At 32.1% G+C, this 27,754-nt stretch overlaps 6 protein-coding genes across 13 annotated transcripts; 3 read left to right on the forward strand and 3 right to left on the reverse strand.

The window, feature by feature from the left end:
• Positions 1–155: 155 nt before the first annotated feature.
• On the forward strand, positions 156–2,723 carry LOC136786197 (BTB/POZ domain-containing protein 6). Its single transcript, XM_066747775.1, has 5 exons — positions 156–519; positions 665–1,528; positions 1,608–1,687; positions 1,784–2,281; positions 2,356–2,723. The coding sequence occupies exons 2-5, from the start codon at positions 667–669 to the stop codon at positions 2,509–2,511; spliced, it is 1,596 nt and encodes a 531-aa protein (XP_066603872.1). The 5' UTR covers positions 156–519; positions 665–666; the 3' UTR covers positions 2,512–2,723.
• Positions 2,724–2,864: 141 nt separating this feature from the next.
• On the reverse strand, positions 2,865–6,637 carry rt (Protein O-mannosyltransferase rt). Its single transcript, XM_066747771.1, has 7 exons — positions 6,499–6,637; positions 6,164–6,360; positions 5,791–6,092; positions 5,518–5,692; positions 4,345–5,431; positions 3,965–4,266; positions 2,865–3,882 (listed from the first exon to the last, which is right to left on the reverse strand). The coding sequence occupies exons 1-7, from the start codon at positions 6,607–6,609 to the stop codon at positions 3,696–3,698; spliced, it is 2,361 nt and encodes a 786-aa protein (XP_066603868.1). The 5' UTR covers positions 6,610–6,637; the 3' UTR covers positions 2,865–3,695.
• A 192-nt stretch (positions 6,638–6,829) lies between these two features.
• Positions 6,830–10,202, forward strand: LOC136786196 (ATPase WRNIP1-like). Of its 2 annotated transcripts, none has more exons than XM_066747774.1 (6): positions 6,830–6,945; positions 8,131–8,402; positions 8,483–8,671; positions 8,734–9,568; positions 9,644–9,871; positions 9,950–10,202. In XM_066747774.1, exons 2-6 carry the CDS (start codon positions 8,139–8,141, stop codon positions 10,060–10,062), a joined length of 1,629 nt encoding a protein of 542 aa, XP_066603871.1. In that variant the 5' UTR covers positions 6,830–6,945; positions 8,131–8,138; the 3' UTR covers positions 10,063–10,202. The 2 variants fall into 2 exon arrangements, with proteins under 2 accessions (XP_066603871.1, XP_066603870.1); XM_066747773.1 differs by lacking the exon at positions 6,830–6,945 and adding an exon at positions 7,087–7,215.
• LOC136786198 (methyltransferase-like 26) lies at positions 10,069–13,988 on the reverse strand. The gene is made up of 3 exons (XM_066747777.1): positions 13,960–13,988; positions 10,887–10,962; positions 10,069–10,824 (listed from the first exon to the last, which is right to left on the reverse strand). Exons 2-3 carry the CDS (start codon positions 10,916–10,918, stop codon positions 10,191–10,193), a joined length of 666 nt encoding a protein of 221 aa, XP_066603874.1. The 5' UTR covers positions 10,919–10,962; positions 13,960–13,988; the 3' UTR covers positions 10,069–10,190.
• On the reverse strand, positions 10,701–13,945 carry LOC136786194 (dnaJ homolog subfamily C member 21). Its single transcript, XM_066747772.1, has 2 exons — positions 13,784–13,945; positions 10,701–13,715 (listed from the first exon to the last, which is right to left on the reverse strand). The coding sequence occupies exon 2, from the start codon at positions 13,175–13,177 to the stop codon at positions 11,285–11,287; it is 1,893 nt and encodes a 630-aa protein (XP_066603869.1). The 5' UTR covers positions 13,178–13,715; positions 13,784–13,945; the 3' UTR covers positions 10,701–11,284.
• Positions 13,989–14,032: 44 nt separating the features above from the next.
• On the forward strand, positions 14,033–27,599 carry Rbcn-3B (WD repeat-containing protein Rbcn-3B). 7 transcript variants are annotated; one of them, XM_066747778.1, is made up of 26 exons: positions 14,033–14,156; positions 14,681–14,859; positions 14,957–15,189; positions 15,250–15,392; positions 16,600–16,790; positions 16,868–17,013; positions 17,383–17,403; positions 18,312–18,338; positions 19,597–19,687; positions 19,763–20,177; positions 20,261–20,481; positions 20,570–20,789; positions 20,857–20,971; positions 21,049–21,254; positions 21,340–21,477; positions 21,671–21,739; positions 21,821–21,922; positions 22,641–22,853; positions 22,915–23,179; positions 23,243–23,462; positions 23,535–23,760; positions 23,834–24,171; positions 24,231–24,554; positions 24,622–24,714; positions 24,790–24,987; positions 25,187–27,599. In XM_066747778.1, exons 2-26 carry the CDS (start codon positions 14,695–14,697, stop codon positions 25,370–25,372), a joined length of 4,566 nt encoding a protein of 1,521 aa, XP_066603875.1. In that variant the 5' UTR covers positions 14,033–14,156; positions 14,681–14,694; the 3' UTR covers positions 25,373–27,599. The 7 variants fall into 7 exon arrangements, with proteins under 7 accessions (XP_066603875.1, XP_066603876.1, XP_066603878.1 ...); XM_066747779.1 differs by having other exon boundaries at positions 15,250–15,371; XM_066747781.1 differs by lacking the exon at positions 18,312–18,338.
• The last annotated feature ends 155 nt before the right edge of the window (positions 27,600–27,754 follow it).

Here is a 27,754-nt window from a genome sequence, read left to right on the forward strand (position 1 = left end):
TAATATCGAAAATAATCGCAATTATTTTTCTATGATTTTTCAACGTTAACCAAATAAGAAAAGAAATTGTTTTACACTTTAAAGATAACCAATTATAAATGCATACAGATGCTCAACGACTCTGGAAAAGCTGTGGAGGAGTAGGAGTATGGTGAAGTCTCATGAAGTATTGGTAAAAAGAAAATGGCGTAAAGTTTTGCGAATGGAATGGAAAGCGGCGATACGCGGTACTTATGTCTCTGATACCAGTGTTTTCCTATCATTGCACATTGTTTACACCGAAGGGATAGTACTTTCCAAATAAAAGTAGAAACTGTAAAAAATTGCACAGCAACTGTGAACTGTAAATGATTAAAGAAACGGGTATTCAAGAAATACGATATTCTTTTATAAGAAAATGTTTTGTTTCCCGCGCATATTTTAATACTCACCAAATCGTTCGGACTATTCGGAGCTTATTTTAGCACAGTTTATGTCATATTTGTATTTATAGAGGCAAGACGAATCTCACGAAAATAGGTATGCTATACGTCATTGTTAATTTATAAAATGTTTTTGCTAGAAAGATAGCTAGATCAGAAGTAAATTATATGTTGAAAAGTTTTAATTATTATTCTTATTGGGGAAAAACACGCTTTATTTTTGTACGATTGTTCTTTCACAGAAATGAATTTACCATCCGATTGGCAGCTTGATAAGCAAAAGCTAGGAGAAAGAGGCCAGCACTTATTGGAAACAGGGCAATGGGCAGACTGCAGGTTTATTGTAGGTCAAGAACCACAACAATTGATATTAAATGGTCACAAATTATTTTTGGCAATGTCTAGCCCAGTTTTTGAAGCTATGTTCTATGGAGGAATGGCAGAGAAAAATGATCCAATTCCTATTCGTGATGTGCAACCTGATGCTTTTAAAGCCTTATTGCAGTACATATATACAGATAATGTTGAGCTTGTTTCATTTGAACTTGCTTGTGAATTATGTTATTGCGCTAAAAAGTATATGCTACCATTTTTAGTCAAAAAGTGCACAAAATTTTTATGGTCTGATTTATCACCAAAGAAAGCTTGTAGAGCCTACGAGTTTGCCAAGCTATTTGAAGAGCCTATTTTAATGGAAAGATGTTTATACCTGATTTGTACAAAGACAAGTGAAGTATTAAAAGAATCAAATTGGGAAGACATTGATTTACATACATTACTCTTGATACTAGACCAAAATAATATACAAATTGAGTCTGAAATAGAATTATTTACTGCTGTTGAACGATGGGCAAAGGCAGAATGTAATAGAAAATCATTGGACATTTCAGATAGCAAAGCTTTAAAATCGGTAATAGGTGATGCTCTATATAAAATAAAATTCTTAACTTTAACACCTCAAGAATTTGCTAAAGGACCTGGTATGTCTGCTCTTTTAACCCAAGATGAATCATTTGCCATTTTAATGAATATATTGAACTGTGGAAACAAACAACCTATGCCAGAAGGATTTTCAGTTAGCAAAGAGAAAAGATCTAGACCAAACGGTATAAAAGTTTTTCGTACTTTATAAGATTCTAATAAAATCATGATCAATTTTAGCTAAAAGTATTATGATAATTTCAGATCCTAAAGTTAAGTATTATCAGGAAATGCAGTATAAATATTTAGATGATAATGACGACTTTGGAAATCAAAATAACTATGTAAATATTTTAATATATTCCATTTCTGTAATATTACAAATTATTAATTATTATCCCATAAAATGTTATTTGCACTGTAATTTTATATTCTTTTAGAAAATTAGACGTATTTGCTCTACTCGTCGTCCAAATATTGATTATTCTGATATTCCATCAACATCTGGTCGTCCATCTAATCTAGTGAATAATTTTATACAAGATGTAATGCCAGGTATTATTGATAATGAGGCAGATAAAGACCCAGATCTTTTACCATTGGGCAATTCAACTCCTATTGTGACGGGAATGGGACCAAAACACTACTGTCGGAGAGCGCTGCTCCATGCATCCAACAGTTTTAATTCTAATTTATTGGATTCTTCTATAACATTCAGTGTTGATAAAAATATTTATGTAACGGGAATACAAATACCTTCACAAAGGTGGCTAATAGTTAGCTCATCTTTCCCTGAAATATATACTGAAATAGTGCATGCACATCTTTTTGATTCTGATGGTACCCGATTGTCTCTTGCATATTTTACTCAAAGGGTAACTCCTAATACCTTAGTGGAAATTGCATTTGATCGTCCAGTTTATATACAAAAGAACAAGGTTGGTGTATTTGATAAACTTAAGATACTTAGTACCTTTATTGCAATTTTACTATACATATTTTTCCCTTACAGACATACCGAGTTGGTGTGGTACTTCACAAGGTTGGATTATATCCACTTGGGGTTTGTTCTCCTGTCATGTCCTGTGATTCAGTTCTTTTCACATTTGAGTCAGATAATGGTCCAGAGCAAGATGGTCTCATAAGGTCTATAGTTTTTACCCATTGAAAATGATATCTAGGCCAAAGTTTAACAAATGTGCTATAGTTTGTTGTTTCTTTAATTTGAGGCTTTATCTTGTACATTATATAATGCTACCATTTTCGTTTTAAATTGGTGCTATATACATAAAACCCGTGCGCGCAATGACTTAAATTTTATTTTAATTATACAAAATACTCACTTTGTTTTAAGCTATATGAAAGTTTATTTATAATAATCATGTAAAAATAATTGAATTCTTATAATTTAACAACCATATCTTAAATTTTTTTATACTTCAACCTATAGAGAAAAATTTTCTTTTTCATAATTGATACAAACTTAACAAGGCCCATAAAAGTCTAATTTGAATGAAAGAAGTTATTTTACATTTATTTTATTTAAATAGTAATTAATTAAGATTATAATGTACCCTTTTATGCAATATGGAACCAAGTATCTTTATTTTTTGTTCATAAATTATTTTATAAAAATTTAATTAGGATTTAACACTCCAAAAATTTTTGGTAAATGAAATCAAACTGTATTATAATATATAATGTATATATAAATAATTGAAATAATTGGTAGAAACAAATATAGCATAAATTACAATGCTTACAATTTAAAAAAATGTGATTTTGGTCCTTATTACATAATTGGATCTTAACTATTGCTTATACAGTCTGTAAATATTATGGTGAATGCATATTAGACTGCATCATTACAGTGATTTTATTAAAGTACATTTTGCTAATTCATGAAACAAATATTTAAATTCAGTTTGTTATTTTATTATGGGTAATAAAAAATTTATTCCTATTATTATAATATAAAGGAAGTTGTCTTGACATTGCTCGCAATTACATTACATTTCGAGTTCACTAAAAATATACAGAATGTATGTCTTTAGCGCACAGAAATACGCAACATAATGTCTTTTTCTCTCATCATTTAATATCTATTTATATACATTGCATATATGTATTTTTATTGGATGCGAATCGTTTGAAAATTTGTAAATACATTGCAAATTAATTTGTGTATTTATCAATAAGTGCACAACGTAAATGTGCATATTATTGTTTTTTAATATATTCTTATAAAAATAATTAAAAATATGTACTATGTGATTAAATTTGTAAAATTACTTTTTTTTTATAAAAATATGAATAATAAATATCACTTTTGAACAATATTAATAGTATTTTCTAAGATTTGTGTACGATAAAATCCCATGTATCTCTCCATCTTAATCTTAATACATCTTTTGCACTCAAAACGGTTGTGCCGTATGTCAGTGCAAGGAACTTTCGAAATACAATAACAATAAAAACAATCCATGCAATTGTACTGCATTGAAACAGATATGAGGAAATTTTACTTTTTAATCGTGTCCTGGAACAAAAATATATTTATTTAAAATTCTCAGTAGGAGGTTGTAATAAACTCGCGAAAATCATTAATAAGTGAAACTTACTCGGCGAGATAATACAAGTGATCTATCGTGGCTGCTGTTAAAATTGTCTTGAAGATAAAAGCTGGTAAATAGTGATGTAAGAAGAGAGTTCGTTCAACGAATAAGAACGGAATAAAGTGCAAAAGATATCCGCTTAAGAGTACGTTTGCGATATTGATAAATCTTCGCCATTCAGTTTCATCAATATCAAAGCACATTCTGCGTCGCCTTATCAAATAAAATATTAATAAAGCTGAGTATGTAATAAGGGATAAAGTACCCGAATACCAGATAGCTATGTTTCCTAATAAATGAACTTGAGCCTAAAAACAGAATGATACAAGATAAATTTAAAACTGAAACTTAATAACATTTGTACAATATAAAATGACATTATTTACATTACTGTCATTAGAGACCCAATAAGCGATTCCCCTGGACATTAATGGCCAATCTAGCGGACCACTCGAATACATGTGACTGTTTTGCCCCTCTTGAACACCTAGGAGCATCTTTATTTGAAGTTCTTGAAATTTTTGCCAATAAGTTAACGTAGTTGCGTGTAACGGGATCATTTCCGCATTAATTAAATCTCTTTCTCTCTGTTTTTGATCATCGCTTTTCGTATACCTATGCTCTTCCACGTTCCAAATAGAAGTAGTCTTATCCGCCAATCTATCAGCAACCACCTCGTGTTGATTAAAACCCCAATCTGGGAGTTGCCTGCCGCTAAATTTTAAAGCATAACCAGTACTGACATGAATAAGACGAATTTGACTTTGGATGGCGTGCCAAACGTCGCCGGACTGTTCTCTGTTCGTAATATCCACTCTCCATAAGTTTTGTGCGGGCATTGATACGTTATAATCTATGTAACACGAAACTTCTTGACTTTGGGGAGTCATAGGAGCTGCCACGTCGTGAGAATTCAAAGCACGACTCGTTATGCCGTGTACGAGTTGGATAACGTCGTCGTGTTTTATTGGTTCGCTGGGCTTTGTTACGACCAGATCATTCTTGTCCGGCCTTTTAACTATCCACCAGTTATTAACGTCCTTGAATGAATAACACGTGACTTGCTGCTGATGGGAGCTACCTCTGCCATCAGGATATCTCAGTGGGTACATTTGATTATGACTGTGTAGCCAGCAGGCTCTCCCATACGTATGTCGCAAGGTAATTTGGGAGCCATGAGTTACTTCCAAGGGTTGACCTTTCGTAATACTCGCAAGACCACCCTCCAGACTTGCCTGAAAGGCACTCGTCATAACTGAATCGTGCGGTCCCGCCTTTGACAGAATCGTCAAATGCACATAAAAAATACTTAAATAAATGGCAACAATTACTAATAACATTACGAAAACTCTGATAAAAAGGTGACCCCAAAGTGCAGCAGTAGTTAAAGCTTTCCTCCCTATCAAGGACCAATAATCTCGCGCTATCAAAGATATTCCAAGAATTAAGGAATAAAACCCTACATACTTTATGCTGAAATAAAATATGAACCTTGTAAAATGTGGTTTGTTGCATTTTTCTTTGTTTTTAATGTTTAAAAATTATTCAAATATATATACCAAAGAGCGCATGTTAAATTTGCAATTCCAACAACTAGCCATATCCACCAAGACAAAAGTTTTGGCTGATCCATTATTTTTCGAAACTTCATAATACATAATAAACCAAATAAAGAAAATTGCATCAAGATGCTTTCCATCAATATAAATCTAGATTGTGTTAAAAGCGCATTATCTGTAAAAAATAAATAAGTCGTGAAACAAATTTATCAATTAAAATAAAATTATTAATCCAGACATTTAAAAAGAATGAATGAAAAAAGAGCATTTTACCAAGTAACAATAAAATTCCGGCAATAGCGGCACTTGATTGTTTCAAGTCTAACTCTAGCGCTAAGAGATAACCGGTGGGAATTAAAAGACTTCCGCAAAAGGCTGGTATAAATCTTAGAGCGAATAAAGGAACGCTTTCTGCGTATGGACTTCCGATTCGATCAAATTTAAACTGACCGTCAAAACCAGCTAGATAAGCCGCGGCTGAGACCAGCTGTTTACCTAATGGAGGATGCGAATCGAAAAAAAATGTCCGCTTCATGTACATCCCAATGTACTTTCCATAATGCAATTCATCAAATCTGTAAAAAACCAAATAATGTTCAAACACAAAAGTTCGATAATAACAAATTTTTTTCACTGTTAAACTTACACTATACTTCGCGGTTCCTCCAATCTATATAACCTACTAATCAAGCCAGCCACGAACAGCAATACAGCAATCACATCGATTTCTAAATTTAATTTTATTCGTCCTCGTGGTCGATTATCGGAGTTAACTATTTTATTCGGTTCCACATATTTGTCGATCACTTTTGTCGCTTCTTTCTTATTTTCTTCCTCGATTATCTAAATATATAATCATTTTTAATTTCAAAATATAATTTAAACTATTAGTATCACCATTAATTGTAAGTAGGACAAGTAATAAGTAAAAAAACTAGTAATCTATCATTTTTGTGATAAAATAATGGAAATGATTTTTACCTTTTTATCGAGAATCTCAGGTGTATCGGTATTCTGCTCACATTCAAATGTACCGCTCTGCATTGATTGTTTATTGTCTTGCAATTTGCTCTTTTTGCGTCGGACGATCATTTTTCAATGTTTTTACGTGCGATACAATGATTTAAATTATCAAATAATAGAAGCCTGTCAATAATAGTGAGCTTTATAGCGCGCTCTAAAAATTTTAAAGTAGTGCACAGCGACATTTAAACGCATAAACATAAAAGTTGACGGGCCAATCGAATAAAACTTTAACTACAGTCATCCAGAGAGATTATTACTGTAACTTATTATCGTAAGAACTGAAAAATATTCTTGAATAGTGAAACTCGCATTCCATACGCCGAACACAAGAGGAATGCTATTTCCCAGGCTCTCAGCACCACGCAAACAGTTTAGGTTAACACGCTGCAGCACAATATAACGGTACTACTGTCTATCGACTGTCATGTCTGTGTTCTGTCGTCCCAAAAAAACCTTTCCAATCGTGCTCACTTCGCATCCTATGCATTACTACTTTGCAAATTCTACTGCAATAATAGTTACATATCAACCAAAACAATGCGTGAATTTTAATTTAACAATCAGAGATATAAAGGGCTAGTTTCACCAACTCGATTAACAATTTTTAGTGGCTAGGCTCTCTGGTTAAAGTGGTATAGTTCGTGTCACGGAAATTATACTACTTTATTAGAAGTAAGGTGATTTCCTCAGTATTGCAACTAGGTTATTTAAGAATAAAATTTCAAATGTTACACATAGTTTAACGCAGACCTGATAAAGGTCATAAATAAATTTCCAAACATTTCACCGTTTATTTCCTGAATAATAAATAATTGTACAAAAATTGACCAATATTACAGAAGTATGTACATACATCAGGTGATATCATTGGATGTGCATCTTTTAAGAAAGATCACCTATGAAAAACTTTTAAACAAAAATTTTTTTTTTAATTTCGAGGAGGAAGGTATAAAACTAAGACATACCTTATTGGCTTAGACCTCCTTTAAAGGCTTTAAAGTAGTTCAAAGATGATTTTAAGGTCACGTGAAGATTATATTAATTTTTTAAATATATGCCATCCTCTATTTTTATTGCACATTCTTAAGCTACTTTAAGAGATTCAGGAGATATTTAAACACTTTAACAAATATAATTTAATCAAAACGTTATTTCTATTTGAAGCGTGGACTTCTCGAACTATACATATGAGACCTTTGTTTGGAAAACTTTTTCATTTGAGTCACCTCTTTTAAAAAATATTCGACCGTATTAAATTGCGCTATTTCAAATGGGACACCTTGTATATTAGAAATCTCCGGTTAAATCAGCAAAATTTTAGAATAATATTCAAACTAATTTCAAGTGGTCTTTGTCTGTTTTTGGTTTACCCAGGTACCATCTTAAGCTGATTTAGCCTGTTTGGGTTAATTGGGTTGGTTAATTAAAACTTAGCCCATTAAGTAACAGTATGAATTTCCGTAATATTGTGATAATTGCACTTTTTTTAGTGAATATAGATATGTTTGATAAATAGCTCAATTATATGAAAATATAAATGTTAAATGTGTTTATAATTTATCCTGTGAAATTTTTGTGGAAATCCAGCTTTGAAAATGGAAGAAAAACAGGTCAATTGTCCTATATGTTCTAAAAAGTTTTCTGTTACTGCAATTGAGCAGCATGCCAGCAAATGTTTATTTCTAAGTGAATCCAACCAGCAGGAGACTTCAAAGCACTATAAAGAACCTAGTCCACAAAACAAAGCATTTTTTGTAAAAAGCTCTGGCTCAAAATTTATTAAACCTACTACTAGTAAGCGTAAAATTTTATCCCCTGTAAGATCTGAGGAACAGACTAGAAAAGCAGTAGAAATAAAAGTAATAATACTTTTTATTGTAACACTTTTAAAAATTTTACTGAATTTTATTATAAAAGGTATTTTTTATTTCTTCTCTAGAAAGAAAATGACAGTAAGAAGCCACGTATTAACAATCATGTACCATTGGCTGAAAGAATGAGACCTACCACTATTTCTAGATACATAGGACAAGATCATGTTTTAGGCCCCAGAGCAATGTTATCTCAATTATTACAAAAAGGAGAAATACCAAATATTATTTTATGGGGCCCTCCTGGATGTGGAAAAGTAATTTTTTTTTTAATTGAATGATTTTTAAAACTTTCAACTAATGAAGTTATTCTTTATAGACATCATTGGCAAATGTCATATCACAAGTTTGTAAATATAATTCAAATGGAAAAATGAAGTTTGTCAAACTTTCTGCTGCTATGGTTGGTGTTAGAGAAGTGAAAGAAGTCATTAATATAGCATCTAATGAGCTAAAATTTGGAAGACGTACAGTTGTGTTTTTGGATGAAATACATAGATTCAACAAGTCTCAGCAAGATGTTCTTTTACCTCATATTGAGTCAGGAACCATTATTTTAATTGGAGCGACTACAGAGAATCCATCATTTAATTTGAATTCAGCATTATTAAGCCGTTGCCGGTTATTAGTTTTAGAAAAACTAAGTATTGAGAATTTAAAAGAAATTCTCAAAAATGCTATTATTTCATTAAACGGTATATTGCACGTAACATCTCATTCAAATAAGGAAGCTAACACAGTATTAAGCGAAAGCTCTTCAGAAATACCAAAGTTTCTTATAGATGAGCAAACCATAGAATGGTTAGCTGAAACTTGTGATGGAGATGCTCGAATTGCTTTGGGAGGCCTAGAACTAGCAGTACAATCTAATTTACCAACTGAAGCTGAATTTTTGCAGACAGGTCCTATTATCATAACTTTGGATGATATCAAAGAGAATTTAAAAAAGTCTCATATGCTCTATGATAGAAAAGGGGATCAGCATTATGATACAATTTCTGCTTTGCACAAAGCGGTTAGAGCTAGTGATGAAAATGCTGCTCTTTATTGGCTAACAAGGATGATTTCGGGTGGTGAAGACCCTATGTACATAGCACGGAGATTAGTACGGATGGCATCTGAAGATATTGGTCTTGAAGATCCAAAAGCATTAGGTCTGTTGTTATTAAAGAGTATATTTATATATTTTCTATTAAAGTACATTTATGAAATAATAATTTGATTTTAAGGCATTGCGGTTCATACAATGAATGCTTGTAAAATGATTGGTCTGCCAGAATGTGATGTTATATTAGCACAATGTACAGTATACTTAGCCAAAGCTCCTAAATCTCGATTAATAGAAGATGCCTTGAGGGCAGCTCAAAGAACTGTTACAGAATGGAAAGGAGCTCAGCCTAATGTTCCACTGCATCTTCGCTGCTCAGATGCTCTAACAAAAGCAATGAAAAAGCTTGGTATGTGTTTTAACTTCTTCTTATTTAATATTGTACCTCAAAGTTATAAATAAAATATATTTTTTTCTTTAATGATAGGTCATGTAAAAGAGTACAATATGATGCATAAGGACATATCTGGATTGAATTATTTACCAGAGGGAATGGAGAATATCAACTTCTTTGAAACGGACTGGAATGACGTTGAATAAACAATATAATATTGAATATTTTATTCTTAAAATCTTAATAATCATAGGCAAAATCAGTACATGAATAAAAATTTGTACAATTACATTGAAATATTTAATTGAGATTCGTTATGTAATTTTATCAAAGCTTAATATTTTTTCCATATAATAGTTTTGTTATTAGCTGGCATGTCAAACATCTTTATCATGTCAATGTTATTTTCTTTTGCCAGTTTTTGTAAATCCGCAACATCACGGAGACCCCAGCTTGCATCTTGCGATTTCAGTGATTTATGAAAGTTAATATTGCTTTCTGGAGAAATTGTTCCATTGATAGCGTACGGACCGTATGTAAATAAAATGCCATTTTGTTTTAACAGTTTTCCTACATTTTTAAATAAACCAATAGTACATTCATAATGAGATATATGCATCATATTAGCATTGTATACATAGTCGAAACTGTTTGCTTTGAAACAACCATTAGTCCAAGTGGTATAATCGGTAGTTATATCTATTTTTAAAGGTTCCCTCACATTTGCTAATCCATGAACGTGAGCAGCAATACTATCCAATAATCTTGACTCATATTCAGAGGGATAAAATGTGATTTGCGGAAAATTTTTAGCAAAGTGAGCTACATGCTGACCAGACCCAGATGCTATTTCCAATAAAGTTTGATTTGAAGCTGGATTAATATATTGTCGTAATACAGATAATATCGGATCTTTATTACGATCGGCAGCAGGATAAATAAGTGCTCTAGATGCCACAGTCGAAGCCCTTAAATAAAACCATAATTATGAATATACCAATAGATATTTTCTCGATAATTAAAGCGTTACCTATGCGAAGCGGCACAGTGAACTACATTCATTGCAATTTATAAGTTATTCGTTTCCTATGCAATAACTAATGAACCTGAAAAATGGATGTCTATTACAATAAAAGGAAACAAAATTGTAAATTTATAACTATCTATTTCCAACATTTATAAATACATTACGATGAGCGAGAGTACATTTAAATATCAATAATACTTGATAGTTATGTACACAGGGTTTTATAAAAATCGTATTATACATGTAAGACATTTTTTTAATTTTTTACTATAAATTAAATTGTATTTTAATTGCGTTTAAAAAAAAATAATTTATTCAACATAATTGTTGTAATCCTTTAATTAAATTAGTGAAATAGATGCCAAAATTAAAAATAGTACAAAATTCTTAAAGGTTTATTATCATTTCCCTTTAGACGTTTTTTCTACAGTTTTTTTGTTTTTTACTGAATTTGAGGTATATAGAGAATAGTGACCTGTTTTTTTCAAATGTTCAAATAACTTATTTTTACTAGAAAAATTAGCTTTGCATTTCAAACAATTATGTGCTAAATCCTGGTCTAGTGTATCTCTTTTGTCGTCACAATCATCTTTTTCCGCGCTTTTTTTTAATTTTTTTGCTTTTGCACGAGAAAGTTTTCCTGTTCGTACAGCAGACGCATTTGCAGGCTCATTAGCTATTATAGTACATAGTCCCGCGCTTTTATTATTTAAACATTCCTCTTCTTCAGAGCCACCATTAATTTCACTTCCCTTCTCTTTAAATGTGGATATGGTTGAATTATTCAATGTAACTCTTTTTTGCTTTTTACGTTGCTTTTTTGATAACCAGATATTTTCATCATGTTCCTTATCTTCATCACTATCACGATCTAAAAGTAAATGTTGTTTGTGTTTTTTCTTCTTATTCTTCTTAATAATTACTTCTGATTCTTCTTCCTGGTCTGATATTAATTCATCTTCGGATGTTAAATAGTTTTCATTATTTGTCTCACTTTCACCTAAAGGGAATACATATCCTTCACTTAAAGGGCCTTTTTGAGTAGACAATTTTGTTTCTGTATTTAATTCACTCTCAGAATCTGAATCATTCCCTGATACTTTTTCTTTTTCAGAATCTTCATCTTTGATATCATCAATTTCAACCGTATTTGTATTATTGTTAAGTAGAAAATCAGGAATTTGAGAATTTGTGGCTAAGTTTGTTTTGCTTTGTAATTCAGAATCTGAAACTGAAACATCGCCTGAATCTGTATCCTTCTCACTCTCTTCTTTAGCATTCTGAAACAGTTTTTCCTCTTCAATTACTGATACTTTCAATGCTGACACATTTTCTTTATGCTTTTTGGAGCTTTCATGATTCATGAAAGCTTTGTGAGTTTTAAAAACTTTATTACACGCAATGCAATATAATGTATTTTCATCTTCATCATCAGTATCCCTATCTGAAGATAATGATTCCCCAAACTCTGCAGCAAGATTAGCCTCTATATTTTTAAGTTCATCTTCAATATTCGAAAGTTTACTCCATTCAGATGCTTTGTGCTCTTTAAGCTGCTTTTGTCTTTCAAGTAGTTTCAATTTCTGATATTCTTGTGCTTTTCTTTTATTTTCTTCAGCCCGCTCGGCTAGCTTTTGGGCATAGACTTGAACACGTTTATCTCGTTTTCTAACAAAGGCAACCAAATCTCTAACTTGTTCATTCCTTTCACGCTTAGCTTTATCTCTTACTTTCTTATTTTCTTTCTCAATAAGTCTAAGTATACGTCTATGAGGCTTGTCACGAATATCATGAGGATCTAGCCAAGCAAATGACTTTTTAGTAGTGAAGCTTTGCCAATAAGCATAAAAATTATGAACCACTTCTTCATAACTGCTTTGGGAATCTCCAAAATCCGGAATTTCTTTATCCTCGTCTGCATATTCTACTTCTTCAGCAGCTAGTGTTTCAAATACTTTTCGATAAACAGAATAAAATCCTTTTTCATCATCTCCATAGCCTTTGAAACAAGTGGTAGAAAAATATGGAAATAGGTTGAGTGAATTATCGTCATAATCCTTTCCAAGTCCTCCTTTTAAGACTGCCTCTCTATGTTTATCATACCAAGCACGCTCATGTGGATCACTTAATATTTCCCAAGCTTGCTGCACAATTTGAAATTGTTCTTTCGCCCTTTCTGAATTATCTAAATTCTTGTCCGGATGCCATTTTAAAGCTAATTTCCTATAAGCTTTTTTAATTTCATTGTCAGATGCATTTTGAGCAATACCTAATACCTCATAATGGCACTTCATCTTTTAACAATCCAATTTTCTTTAAAAACATAAAATGGATAAATATTTAAACTAATACTTTATTCTTCCTTATTTTCAAATTTGAGGTTATAAAATGTCTTTCAGCAATATATTTTAGTTGTCTCAACATAAATATATTATTAGTAAAATTTTTAATTTTCACTGTTAAAACACTTAACTTTTTAAAAATCCTTACATTTTAGTATCTTCTCAATAATATATTCAGTGTTCTTTGAATTTTAATTGTTAGGTTATACATATATGCATGATGAATTCTGAATTAAAGCTTCCAATGACTTATAATAGGGCTTAAGGCTTAAGCCAGCTAAACTGCTGATAGCTTATAAAATTATAGCCCTTATATATACCTAACCTTTATAGTTTGCTTTTTAGATTTTAATGTAACATATAAATAACCACCTCAAATTCAGGAATTGCATAACTTGAAAATTCTAAGTATAAACTCCGTAATTATAATTAAAGTTTCATTGCAAATAAAAAAGCTCTTTGATCCTTTCTGTTATAGTTCTCCTGTCCCCTTGTTGAAAAATGCAATTGTATAAACATCTATAAAGAAGAGGTAAAACAATATATTTTTATACGTACATTTAGTAAATCAGACATCCATATTGATTCAAATTAATTTAATTAAAAGATATTATGCTTTCTATATATTATCAGATTTGTAATAACTTTATTAAATAGTATATTAATATATCGACACGATTACTTTTATTGAAAAATAGAACCTTTTGGTTTACTTTTTGATGTTACACACTTACACAGGAAGAATTACTATTTGGTTTGCTTGTGTGTGGATCATGTGGATCTAGGGATCTTTTGACGTGGATCAGCTGATTCTTCACATCCAACATCAAGATGGTTGCGGGCGTGAGACTCTTCTAAACTCCAGTGTTTTCACCTATAAATCATTTATTGTAGGGGTTAGAGTTTACGCCATCGATATTTAGTGTGTTTGGCAAGTATTATTATGTTTTAAGATATGCAATCGAAATCCTAAATTTTAACGGTACAATTGGGAAAAAACTGATTTTGTGTTTGGATAGTGTTTTTTTGACTGTCAGTGACATCTCGTGAACATGATGTAGCAGACGCCACCGTTCGATAAGTTTCATTGTATTTGATTAAAATTCGATGCGAATAATAAGAAATATCATTGAAAATGAATTAAAAATCATACATGTTTATCATCATTCTCAAATAAGAGAATACTTCATGCACTTATAGATAATGTTTTATTTATTTAGTACTATTTTAATAATATCAATTGTGTATTGGAGTTAGATGCCATAATACAGATTTATTAATTATTATTTTTGTAAAAGCTTGAAAGTAAGTTAGTTTTTACTTATTATATTTATCTTTGCTTAAGACAAGCTTTCAATATATTATTTTTGGAGTGCATATTTTTATTTAAATTTATCATTTATTGTAAAGATATGAAGATCGTATAATATTTGATTTTTTAATTTCAACTTGTAGGTTGAAAGAACAAAATGACAGCAGGTACAAGTTTAGTTGTACCTGTAGTATTATGGGGCCGTATAGCTCCGACTCACTGCATTTCCTGTATTTATTTATCACGAGATCAGAAAACATTAATAACAGGATGTTATGATGGTCAAATATGCTTATGGCAAGTGGATCCTGAGACATTAAAGGTATTTTCATTAATTGAACAGAAATCTTGTTAAAAACAATATGTTTGTCAATTAATAAGGTCTTTTTGATTTAATAATTATGTACATTACTTTCAAGATGACCCCAAGATGTTTGCTTGTGGGACACACTGCCCCTATCATGTGTCTCAGTCGTGCAAGTGTTGTTATGGAGCAAAATTATATTGTTAGTAGTAGCGAAAGTGGAGAAATGTGCACTTGGGACTTGGTAGATGGAAAATGCAGAGAAACTGTCAAACTCAATAATATTCACACTCAAATGCTACCTTATGTATCCGCTGGCGGAGAAGATGTTAAACTTTTTTGCTCAGGGTAAATAAATAAGGTGTATTTTATTTTTTGTACTATAATTTGTTTTTTTCATTTTTATAGTTACTATCCTGAAGTATTGGTCATGGATCCTTTCAGTCTGGAAGTTTTATTTACCTTAAGTTCACGTGTCAATCCTGACTGGATTAGCGCTCTCCACGTGCTTCGGCCGGCCAAACGGAAAGGTCGGTTCTACGTACATACAAGTTAGTTACACTCCATCACTCCTATGCCTTATACCATATGCTACCTTATTTACTACTATATTACCCTTGCCAGTACATACCGTGCAAAGATTTATAGTATTTTAAATTGAATAATATAATGGTAGAACTTTTTTTTTTCTGTTATTTTCAGATACTATTACTTTTTAAATATTTTCTTAAAGAAATTAAAGTTTTTGCACGGGATTTAAAGGAAAATCTTTTGACATTTTCGTTATTGTACTAATAGAGTATCTCTTATGCCACTTATTGAGGAAGCTTCTTTAGCGGGAACTAATTATATAAAGGTTGCTTCACACATGAGGTCAAAACTTTAGGAGTCTTCTCTGGTATATCCAATGGATTTATCAGATTTTGTAATATAGCTTGAATCTATTGGCAATTAACTTAGAACTGCTTATACTATTTGGGTATTTCAAATCGTTTATCTTTGTTCAACGTTTAATGGGGATATTTCTAACTGATTAAATAATTTCTTGGTAATATAAAAGAAATATTAAAATTTTAATGAATATTATACTGTTACAGCATGTTAATGAGAGTGGATACAGAATGATATTAATAACTTGGTAATCAGGGCTGTACCACTATTTTCAGAAATTCCTTTCCTTTTCTACTCTATAATCATGGTCTCCCCTTTTGGTTATGCACACAATAGTTTTGACAACCAAAAAAAACTTGCACTAATTTTTAATAACATTTCATACTTCTTTTTTGCATCCCTGATCCTTTTATATACCTATTCACTATTCTATTTAATTTTCATTGTCACTCATATATTTTAGTATTTTTTGTTTTGGTATTATCTCTATCGTAAGTACAAGTAAATCTCTATTTACTATTTCAAATTAAATTAAAAAAGCATGATTTATTAATGAATTAAAGTAGCTTACTATTTCTGTTTCATTCTTGCAATTAGGATAAATTGATATAAATGATAAGCTCTGTTATATATTTTGTTCTAACAATGGTAAATGCTTAGCTTATATTTTATATAAACTCTAAATGCAATCTAGCATGGCAATTATTAAAATATATATTTCTGTAATATACGAATTTCGAGCCGAATATAAAATTGATAGCTTTAACAAGAGTTTTGCTATTACTAATAGAAAGTTTATTAGCTTGGATAGTTACAAATGTACTATATTTTATTTAGTCAGCAATATCCGTTTTTCTTGATTTAAAGACGATGTTGTGCTTGCATTGACAACAACGGGTACAGTAAAGGTATGGACTTTACTGGGACATGAAAATCGAAATAGTGAACCTTTATACGAGCACGAAAGTAAGCAGATACGATGCCTGAATGCTCTCGCCATGACTTGCTGTCCATATAACCAGCGGACGGTACTCATAGTTTGTTCCAAATATTGGCAGGTAAATACTCAAAATGAAGAAAAAGCTACGGATTAACATGATTTTAAGTATTAACGTTGCTTAAAAAATATTTGTAGATATTCGATGCGGGTGATTTCTCAGTGCTTTGCTCCGTGTTGGCTCCTCGCGATGAACGCTGGATGGCCGGTGATTTCCTGGCTGCAGATAGAGTGATCCTCTGGAGCGATGAGGGTCGTGGATATCTCTACAAATTACCGGCTAAGTACGTTTCTATTTCTTATCAAATCTTCTAATACGCCTTATACTCTAAATAAATTCTCGACTGATGTAGATCTTATGAGTGAAGAGCGCTGATTTTCGAATCTTTAAACAATACATTGATAGATCTCTTCAGAATGATTTTAAAAACTTAGGAAATAATATTTAAGAGAGTTGTCTAACTTTAAATTGACTAATACAGTAGTTCCTTACTTAGCAATTGATTGTACACTAGCAGGTGATTATTTATTTGATCTGTCTAATTTTAGAAAGTAAACGTTTTATGAACGCGTCAATTCATTCTAGTCAGTTTTTGCAATTATATATGAAGAAGAAGAAATGATTGATTCTTTTCTTCCTTTATTCTTTTTAGGATTCTGCCACAACTTGACAGGTAGTGTTATTATATGCAATATTTCAATGCGCTCAAATTGAATTATATATAACATATATTAATTTCTTTTTTGCTATATGATACAAATTGACTTTTTTGGAAATACAGATTTCCTTTAATAGCATGAGCTGTTTTAATATTGTTCCGATTTTGCTTAGCCAACTCTTCAACCATTTGACAAACATAACAATAATATGAAAATTGAATTTAAAGCTAATAACAATGACATTGTGTGACTAGAGCTTGTAGTTAAAAGATTTCCTATTAATAACGAAGGCTGCGCTGATTTTTGAAAAAATTATAGTTTAAAAGCTCTTTGCGCAATGCTGGAAATAAGGCTACATAGGAAGAAATTATTTTCATAGTAGTTTTTATTCAAAATGTGAGGTGCAAATTTTATTTATTTTAGAATGTCTCGAAATAACGCTGCTCAGTAGAGGCACACGCTAGCAATGCACATGTTCAATATCTTGGTTCCTCAATATTTATTTAAATCATTCAATTACGCCTAATTAACTATATATTAGAAGACAAACTAATCCTTTAAGGAAATGTAACACATTGATCTATTCATAACGTTAAACGTTAAAGAAAATGTATTAATACCAATCACTGATTGTCACAAATTCTTTCTAATTTTTTGTGTGTAAATTATTGTTCTTCATTACCAACGAATTGCGTTATTAACATTAGCATTTGTTACAATTTAATGGCTACTCGTTATAATCACACGGATTTATAGATCAACCAATTTGATTAATAAATACGTAATTTAATATTTTTCATTTCCTTACGATAAAAGGAACATCATACATAATTTAACAAATCGCATTAATCTGTTCTACGTTGATGCATCTATCCCACATAATACACTACCTCATTCTTCGGCGGATCTGGTGATCTTCTAGCAAGTTGAAGGGCAAGACTCTCGGCAGGTAACCCTGCGATATCAGATTTTTACTTTTTTTTTATTTCTTTCTTTTTTTTACTGTGATTTGTACTTTTTTTTCTGTTCAGCTTTCTAAAATTTCCAAAAGTTACTCTCGTCACTTTTATTTAGTCTTTTTTTCTTTCTGCCCTTCTCTCTACTATAATAATCTATCGCACCAAGAATGCTAAATATTTTATATTTGGTCATTAAAATCCCTTACACTGCATATTTTCGATATAAATATGGAAATTTTACTTTAATTAAGAAATGATGCAGTATAATTTTAAATTCCATGTGTTGCAGTCTTTAGCAACAGTAATGCAGGAGAAATATTAAATAATATATATATATATACATATAAAGTATTTCATATTAAATATTTTGACATACACAAACATACATATTACATATTTAAAAAATCATTTACGAAAATCATCTAATGTTTAGATAGCATTTCATTCCATTTATATGTGTGTTCAATGATGCAAAATAATCACTATGTACTTCATTAAAAACATCATTTGTGATTATCGGTGAACAGATGTCTGATAAGAAAATTAGCGTACCTAATAAAAATTGAATACCATGTCACTGCATAACTTTTCATATATGTTTTACATTTTATTTGCTTAAAAATGCTTCGCATGAACTGAAAGATCAATCTTTAAGCCGATTGTGGAATTATAATTTACAATTTTATCTAACAAACTTGTATTAGAATACATGCTTGTAATACAAATTTATTTAATTGGCTTAAGGATTGCGTTTTGTTGGTAAAACAATCTATGTTACTAAAGCTCCTAATGTTAATATTTTACATAATAGATATGCCCTTTTTTTGTCTTATTAAAATAAGCATTGTCCTTTTATACATGTATTGAACTTGCAAATATGATGGTGTGTGCGTGTATCTTTCTAATTGCTCCAAAGTTTCATAAGACATGGCGAATAAAATTTATAAGACACATTAATAGCCTTATAACGTTTTATGTACGGGAAGCCTATTATTAGAGTTATCTCCATTGCTATATGAATTTGCTCGTACATAAAATGTTAAGAGATGCCAACAGAGCTATTAATATTTTGAGCAATTGAGAATAGATCATTTATACATATAATTTGTACTTTCTTACATTACGAAAGCCATCTTTATTTTACTATTCTTTTGTGTAAAATAATGATAATACTAACTAATCGTGTTAAGGTCAACAAAACTAAAGCTTAAATTAATTTATTATACGTTTTACAATGCGACTATGCAGTAGCGTTGCGGACAATAAGAACTTCCATACACCGGCTGCGGAATGCGACAAACCCTATTTGTACTGTACCTTAACAAATCATGAAGACAAGGTGAGATGGTTATTCGAAATATTTCTTTTATTGTTTTTCTTGTCGCTAATCAATCATCCTGATTTCATGTTTCAGTTTCTTTCTTGTCCACCGGCGATGCGATTAGTCAGCGTCCAAAGACAAAATAAAAATTTGAAATACTTATTATGTGGAGACAGCGATGGTGTTGTAGCTATTTGGACAGTACCGGATGTAACGGCACAACAATTGTCTCAGATAAGTCAGAATGATGGATCTACCCCACCAATGATAACACCGACTATTAGAACAAGCTTGACTTCTGCTTGGGCTGCAATGAAACCACCCCCAGTTGGAATCCTCGATCAATTGGACACAGGAGATGGTCACGGCATTAAACTAACTGCATGCATATATTTACCTCAGCAAAGCAGACTTGTAGTTGGCCGAGAGGACGGTAGCATAATTATTGTTCCCGCAACACAAACTGTTATGCTTCAATTGTTACATGGAAATCATCAGCAATACGATGGTATGGCCTAATAATTTTGTCTCAATAATTTCACCTAATGTTATCAATTCTTTGTTTGTTATACTCGTTTTAATCATTTTTAGATTGGCCACCTCATCAAGTTCTTATAGGCCACTCTGGACGTGTAAATTGTTTGTTATATCCTCATGGTGCTGCACCACGTTATGATCGTACTCATTTAGTATCGGGTTCCGTTGATTTCGCTGTTTGCCTCTGGGATCTATATGCCGGAACGCTTATTCATAGATTTTGCGTGCATGCTGGTGAAATTACTCAGCTCTTGGTGCCTCCTGATAATTGTAATGTAAGCTTGATTCTACGTTTCTATCACTTGTAAAGATTAATTTTCATTTCTTTCATAATCACTAATTATATGTTTTCAATCATTTTAGTCCAGAATACAAAAATGCGTTTGTAGCGTTGCTTCTGATCATAGCGTGACATTATTATCTTTAGCTGAAAGAAAGTGTGTTGTTCTCGCCTCTCGCCATCTATTTCCTGTTGTTACTATAAAGTGGAGACCACTGGACGATTTTATGATAGTTGGATGCTCTGATGGAGCTGTCTACGTCTGGCAAATGGAAACTGGCCATTTAGATCGTGTTTTACATGGTTAGTTTTTTTATATAGCCTATTAAAGTCGCCTGTATTTCTTTAATTAATTAATATATTTCTTAAGGTATTATTGCGGAAGAAGTACTTTATGCCTGTGATGAAAACATTGTAGCTGGTGCCAGTGGATCTGCGACTAGTGGTGAACTTGGATTGGCAAACCCTGCCGTACATTTCTTTAGGTAAAATTAGTATCGATGGCTTAAAGTAATATATAAATAATAAAGATATTGAAAAGTTCAAATCTTCGCATTTTCAGAGGATTGAGGCATAGGAATCTTTCGGCTATAAGACACGCAACGCAAAGAGGATTGCACCAATTGCAGCAATTACATGGCGGGCATGGTACTGATCACGGTAACCAAATAAAAGCTAAGGGTTCGCCTTTAATGATTCAAGGATTTAGAAGTAACCCAAAGGATCCAGAAAGTCACATTTTATTTTTTGATATCGAAGCACTAATTGGTAATATCATACACATTAATTACATCAATAATTGTTGTACCTGCACACTATGTTCTTCATTAATTTGTAATTAATTTATATACAGTGCAATTATTAAGTGATGAATATGGTGCTATGTCACCTGGTTCTCTCGAAGCACAAGGCTTGATCAATGCTTCAGAATACCAGAAAGTTGCAGCTCTTACTCAATCCGCTAGCCCTGATGCTCATAAAAAGATTGCAGGTAATATTTCACACATTTTCACTTTTCTTTTTATTTTTCCCCTACTTCCCTAAACCTGTTAACTATAATATTACTTACTACCTTTATCAATTTTCAGTCTAATACCTTCCGTATTGTTTTTCTTAAGTAAGATTTAGGCTTTAGCGTGTAATGAGCACTACAATCTATTACTTATCAATGTATTAATTTATAGACTTTTTCGGTCGAGTGAAAGATAAAGCTGGGGACGTCGAACGTATTTTGAAAGAAAAGGATCGTCATGGTATCGTGCTCTACTTTTGCCTATCTATGCTTTCAATATGCTCTTGCTTTTTTATTGGGTCTAAAGAATTTATATCTGTAGGTATATTGGCTAAGATGAAGGAAGGCGCAGAAAATGTTCACACTAAGTTACAGGCAAAGGCAGAAAGTGTCGGTCTCAAGCCGTTGAATCTTGACGGCAAAGGTTAGATAAATTAATCAAGTAGTGCAATGAATAATTGTGTATTTCTTGACAAATATCCGGTGCGCATGAAATTTTATTAAGATTCCTTAGAATATATGTTTTGTCTCCTTCCTCGTTTTAATATTGATTTATTTTATTTTGGATGAAGGCACAGATAACACGTTATTTTATGTTTTACAAATTTCCAAGTTTATGTTACCAACTAAATCATTTGTCAACAGTATGTCTCTTGATATATTTTGCACTTGTAATATGTTGTTAATATCGTTGTAGTTATTCAGAAACTTCGTCTGGCAAATACTCGTGCTATCACTTCTACACAGTTTTGGGCTTACTGATTATTTTGCTTTTCTACTTCATCACAGATAATGCACGCAGTTCAAGAAGAAGACCAATATTTCTTTCATTAAAAATAATTTCATTACGTATATTCTCTTCAACATTATGTTATCATAAAATTTTTAGGATTTTAATGTACACCTACATTCAATTTCATTTAGTTTTAATGTTTAGTTCGTATGCTTGTATCTAGTTAGACCCATTACCTTTACACAATTTGATTTGTTACAATGGATACAATATTATATACTTTTGTGAAGGTATGAGGCTATTAAGTTTTTAGCACGCCGTCGAGCCAGCGTACACTTACACGTAGATGTGCGATTTATAAATATTTTTTTTTTTTTTTTGGTGACATTATGTTGGTTTTAATTTTTAGGGGATAATTGGAATAACATCGATGCTACCAAAAATAATCTGAAACGAAATGGATCTTTCAATGAGCCTAAAGCAGCTATGGAAGTTGCACAATTACTGTTAAGTCTATTACATGCATGGGGAATGGATCCGGATCTTGATAGGGTGTGCGAAGGAAAGTTAGGTTTATTGAGACCTATGGTTCCCGTTTCATTTGGTGTATTATCCAAAGGAGGTGAGTATAATAAAATATTTCTTAACGCTGCTAGATTAAGTAAATTCATGTTTTTATACAGGTTACATGTCATTTTTGTTGCCAACTTGGCAAACCCAATTGGAACCAATTGGGGAACCAACGACGCAATTAGAACAGCGTCTTCCCGTTGAACTTGTTAAACAAGAAAGACTTACAAGAGCCTTCACTGCTAGAGCTCACTGGGAACTTTCAACAACTTTAACCAGCAACCATTTACTAGCAGTGGTTGCACTAGCAAATACTCTAATGTCCATGAATAACGCTACTTTTGTGCCGGAACAAGAAAGAAATCGAAAAATGCACAGGTAAAATCTCTGTTAAAATTAGAATTTAATTCTCTATTATACTTTTGCTATTATTTCAAGTAGACCTGGTAACAGAGCTGCAGTTAATTGGAATAAAACAGAGGAAGAAAGTGAAGAGATTTATACTGTCCAGCAAGCCCAGATTAAGCAAGGCTGGTCTCTATTAGCCACACTGCATTGCGTACTTTTGCCTGATAAAGTAATAGCGCAAGGAGGTACGAAGACGTTCAAAAGACCCCAGGTTGAAATGATGGCACGAAGATGGCAACATCAGTGTTTAGAGGTCCCGTAAAATTGAAAAGATATCAACAATCTTTTAGAATATATAGGAGAATAGAGGGTTTTTTATTTCTAGATTCGAGAAGCTGCGCAAGCTTTACTACTAGCCGAACTTGGTAGAATGGGTCCAAAGGGAAGAAAAACGTTGGTAGACAATTGGTCTCAGTATTTGCCAATGTATAGTACCCAAGAGACAATTGTTCCTCAAAATCAAAATCTAAGTCCTCCGGTACCTGGAAGTCCTGCACCTACTGTTGAAGCACAACCTGAAGAAGAGGATGAGGAAGAAGAATTGATGGAAGGTAATTTGAAATTCTTATTACTCAACGAGAAATATTAATTTTCACAGATTCTACAGTTAAACTATTTCAACAGAAGTTAGCACTACTAGAAAACCATCAAGCGCAGCAGAACTAAAGCGAAAGCAAACAACCGCAGTTGTTTTATTAGGGGTAATAGGAGCAGAATTTGGACAAGATGTAACCACTACAAACCAAAGAAGGGATAGCGAACAGAGAAGAAAGAGCTCTATCGTCGAAGGTTTTGGCATCGGGAATAACAATCTTGCGAGACATACGAGCCTCGCTCTTACTCATTTACTGCAAGCACCGCACTCCCTTAAACTTCCATTGCATACTCCTTTACGGAGAGCGGCAATCGATCTTATTGGAAGAGGCTTTACCGTTTGGGAACCTTACCTTGATGTCTCCAAGGTAAATTTTTATTTTGTTCTAAATAAGGATTAATTTATAACAATGATCTCTTTATGCAGGTACTGTTAGGATTACTAGAAATGTGCTGTGACGCCGATAAGCTTGTGCCAAGCATGACTTATGGTTTACCTTTGACTCCACAAGCTGATACCTGCCGCACTGCTCGTCATGCGCTAACGCTAATTGCAACAGCTAGACCTGCCGCATTCATCACCACAATGGCCCGTGAAGTAGCTAGATTCAATACACTTCAACAGAACGCACAAACACTCAACGTAAACTTGGGAGCTAGTGTTCTTGCAAGGGCTAAACCTGAAATTCTAAGAATTGTCGAGCAACTTATTGATAAAATGCAAAGCGAGATGAGTGATTTGCTTGTTGAGGTAATTTTATGTTTAATATAAATATATTGCAGCTGCAATAGTAATATATCATTTTTTGATTGTACAGGTGATGGACATTATTCTTCACTGCCTCGACCCTGGCCATTTGAAGACCAAACCATTGAACGAAGTATTTCCAGCAGTTTGCAGATTTAATCAAGTAAATTTTACCATCAAGCGATTGATGTGCATGACTTTTAAATTACTTTGATGGGACTAATAGGGTGATCTTTAGGTGAGCCATTGCCCAGCAACGCGTCGTATAGCAGTTGGTGGTCGCAATGGTCAGTTAGCACTTTACGAGTTGCGTGGTAATGTAAAATGTCAAATGGTGACAGCACATCAAGCTCCAGTTACTGCATTAGCATTCTCACCAGAGGGTAAATTTTTGGTTAGCTATTCTTGCACGGAAGATAAATTATGCTTTTGGCAAGTGAGTATTGGACTTTTCAGTAGTACTAATAGGTTTGTTCTTTTTCGCTGTTTGCTGCACTAGTGCAATAAGTTAGAGTGGAAAAAACATATGTTTGTCTTATTTCAACTAATTGCATTAGTTCGATAGTGCAGCGAAAAGGAACACACGGAATATGTCGACGGAAAAGATACAATTAAACATATTGAATTTTTTACAGCAAACCAGCAGTGGAATGTTCGGGTTAGGTAATTCGCAAACGCGTTGCGTAAAATCATACAGTACAGCGCCGATCAACGACGTAGCCCGATTGAACCCAATGCGATTAGCTAGATTAATATGGATAAACAATCGACAAGTTACATTGATGCTGGCAGATGGATCGGAAACTCGTTTTAACGTTTAATCAACTGTAGGAAATCCCCATGCATTTTTAACATTTTTCGAGGAAACACAAAAATTATTTATCACTGTTTCTCAACCTGTAAAATTACTGAGAAACCAAAGTTTTATTGCAATTATTGCACTAATATCTAGTACAATAACATTGTATGTAATGAAGTATCAAAGAATGATAAGTCTCAGAAATGAATCTGACGATTTACTAAGCAGGATATTTGTGGTTTAGTTCATGATTATTTTATCTTTGAGTCCATATTTTATTGCTTCTCTTATCCGTTTTCATATTTTAGATGTGTAAAAAGCATTCAGCTGTCTAATCCTTTTTATAAGAGAACACTTTTGCATTTTTAATCTCATGCTTATCGAATGAAACCTCAATATTTTGCTGCCCATAAAGAAAACTCGTGTGCAGGATCTACTATAACACGCTGAATTTCAAAGTTATGTAAATATTTAAAGAAAAAATTATTGGCTATAGATCTGTAAATATGATTAATGATTTGTGGTAAATCGCAAGCGGATTTAATGAAAGTTTACAATCCGAAAACTGTAATAGACCTATTTTGTACAATAGTGATTTTGCTGTTAATTTCCTGTCGTGCAATGTCTGTTTTACATATGTTCGTTAGTATGCATAATATGCTTATTTATGATTGTATTGTAAAGTTTTAATGTCAAAAAACAGGAAAAGAGTATCAACTGTATCATTGATATACTTTGTAAACAATTGTGTTGAAAGTGGAAAACCGGATGAGAGGTTTGGTTAAGATATAGGTAATAACGCCTTATTTCCATTCTAATAATACAAAGTATTCACAAATCACTAGTTTTAGATTTCTTACCGTATATTATTTATGCGTATAGTACTATTTTGTTTGCTTTGTGGAGATTATCGTATCTCTTCTCCTGATTTCTTCGTTATACCTAAATTATCTTGTGTACGTATTTAGTCTAATTATATATGTAAGATTAAATTTATATAATATAATTTATTATTGTTATCGTACTGTGCGAGATTAATAGTGTGTATTGTATGAATGAGATAGTCGAAATATACATACTTCCATTACTTCAGTGATACTAAGATCCTTTTATCAAATCATTCAGTGATTTTAATAAAATCTTGGTACTGCATCCATTGTATGTTCCTGTATAAACGTTTATGGCTGAACAACTCTCACGCTTTGTAAAACTTTATCGACACGTTGATTGTTAATAGCTTTAAAATTTCCGACTTATAGTATGATTCCTCTGATAATTTGTCACTTTATTCCTCGATGTTGGAAAGTACTCGTACATAAATAAATTTAATCGACGATTTAAAGGGGAATTACACCTCCACATAATGTTAATGTATTATTTAAGATGTGTAAAAAATATCAGCGTTAGATTTAGAGAGCAATGAAATCTGCCATTGAGCAAAAGGTAAACTATACGAAGGTAAACTGAAGAGCAATGTACTTTATGCCGATTATCCTGTAATTGGTATATCACGAAGTTTCTAAAGTTTGCTCCATTATAAAGTTTCAAGAAAGAATTGAAAGTTCTTACGTTCACAGTACAATAAATAGCTATTAAAATTTAACTTTGCATCACGCAGGCGTGAATGCAACAAATATATGAAAACGTCATTCTTGCAGGTTTAAAGTGACAAGTGTGAAATCTTATTATACAAATACCGAGTATTTCCAGAGACTAGCGAATGAAAACAGTTTCGCTCTTCTATGTTACTTTAAAAAACAAATAAATATCTTAATTGTACATAAATAATACATGTTACTATTTATGCGTATGTTATGCGTTATAGTGCAGTGTAAATGATATATATGTATAACGCATACCATATTACTAATGATTTGTCGATCGAGAAGAATATTGTGGATAATACAACATATATAGAGATTAAAAAAGAATCGAGCATGAAAGTATTTTATACCAACGATCCTATTTGTATGTCATCAAGCTGTTAATTTAAATATACATTTACATACATACTTTTAACTGCTAATTAACTTGAAGCAAAAGGAGCGAAACCAAAACAGCGAGTTATTGTTGTGCTAGATCAGTGCGCTTAATTCGTCGATCGATAAGTCATAGTAAAACCATCGTATGTATATAAGCAAAAAAGGAATTCCAACGGCACAGCACTTGCTGTTAATGTTATGCAGTAATTTAATGTAATTATTAGTCGTACCAATTTAACAGCTGCTTATGTGAAAAGTTCAATAATATATATATATATATATATATATATATATACGCTATTCAAAAGCTTTATGCGTTGAAAATCATTACCTACATAATATCGTGTTTGTACCATTATGGATAGGACGAAATGGAAATGGACCCAGCCGTGGTGAAGTAAGAATTTGGCAGTTGAAGGGGA

This window comes from Prorops nasuta, unplaced genomic scaffold (assembly GCF_024137725.1).
Source record: "Prorops nasuta isolate Cenicafe-Biocafe unplaced genomic scaffold, Cenicafe_Pnas_1.2 PNAS00003, whole genome shotgun sequence".
Taxonomy (NCBI): Eukaryota; Metazoa; Arthropoda; class Insecta; order Hymenoptera; family Bethylidae; genus Prorops; species Prorops nasuta.

Bases quoted from the DNA above. Each gene is read 5' to 3' on its own strand.
- LOC136786197 (XM_066747775.1), top strand. From the start codon at position 667: ATGAATTTACCATCCGATTGGCAGCTTGATAAGCAAAAGCTAGGAGAA. The intron at 1,688-1,783 runs GTAAATATTTTA...ATATTCTTTTAG, and splicing joins TTGGAAATCAAAATAACTAT to AAAATTAGACGTATTTGCTC. The intron at 2,282-2,355 runs GTTGGTGTATTT...TTTCCCTTACAG, and splicing joins TTTATATACAAAAGAACAAG to ACATACCGAGTTGGTGTGGT.
- rt (XM_066747771.1), bottom strand. From the start codon at position 6,609: ATGATCGTCCGACGCAAAAAGAGCAAATTGCAAGACAATAAACAATCA. The intron at 6,361-6,498 runs GTAAAAATCATT...TTATATATTTAG, and splicing joins CTGAGATTCTCGATAAAAAG to ATAATCGAGGAAGAAAATAA. The intron at 3,883-3,964 runs GTAAGTTTCACT...TTTTTGTTCCAG, and splicing joins CACTTGTATTATCTCGCCGA to GACACGATTAAAAAGTAAAA.
- LOC136786196 (XM_066747774.1), top strand. From the start codon at position 8,139: ATGGAAGAAAAACAGGTCAATTGTCCTATATGTTCTAAAAAGTTTTCT. The intron at 8,403-8,482 runs GTAATAATACTT...TTTCTTCTCTAG, and splicing joins GAAAAGCAGTAGAAATAAAA to AAAGAAAATGACAGTAAGAA. The intron at 8,672-8,733 runs GTAATTTTTTTT...TATTCTTTATAG, and splicing joins GCCCTCCTGGATGTGGAAAA to ACATCATTGGCAAATGTCAT.
- LOC136786198 (XM_066747777.1), bottom strand. From the start codon at position 10,918: ATGAATGTAGTTCACTGTGCCGCTTCGCATAG. The intron at 10,825-10,886 runs GTAACGCTTTAA...GTTTTATTTAAG, and splicing joins CACTGTGCCGCTTCGCATAG to GGCTTCGACTGTGGCATCTA.
- LOC136786194 (XM_066747772.1), bottom strand. From the start codon at position 13,177: ATGAAGTGCCATTATGAGGTATTAGGTATTGCTCAAAATGCATCTGAC.
- Rbcn-3B (XM_066747778.1), top strand. From the start codon at position 14,695: ATGACAGCAGGTACAAGTTTAGTTGTACCTGTAGTATTATGGGGCCGT. The intron at 19,688-19,762 runs GTGAGATGGTTA...TTCATGTTTCAG, and splicing joins TAACAAATCATGAAGACAAG to TTTCTTTCTTGTCCACCGGC. The intron at 24,988-25,186 runs GTGAGTATTGGA...AATTTTTTACAG, and splicing joins ATAAATTATGCTTTTGGCAA to CAAACCAGCAGTGGAATGTT.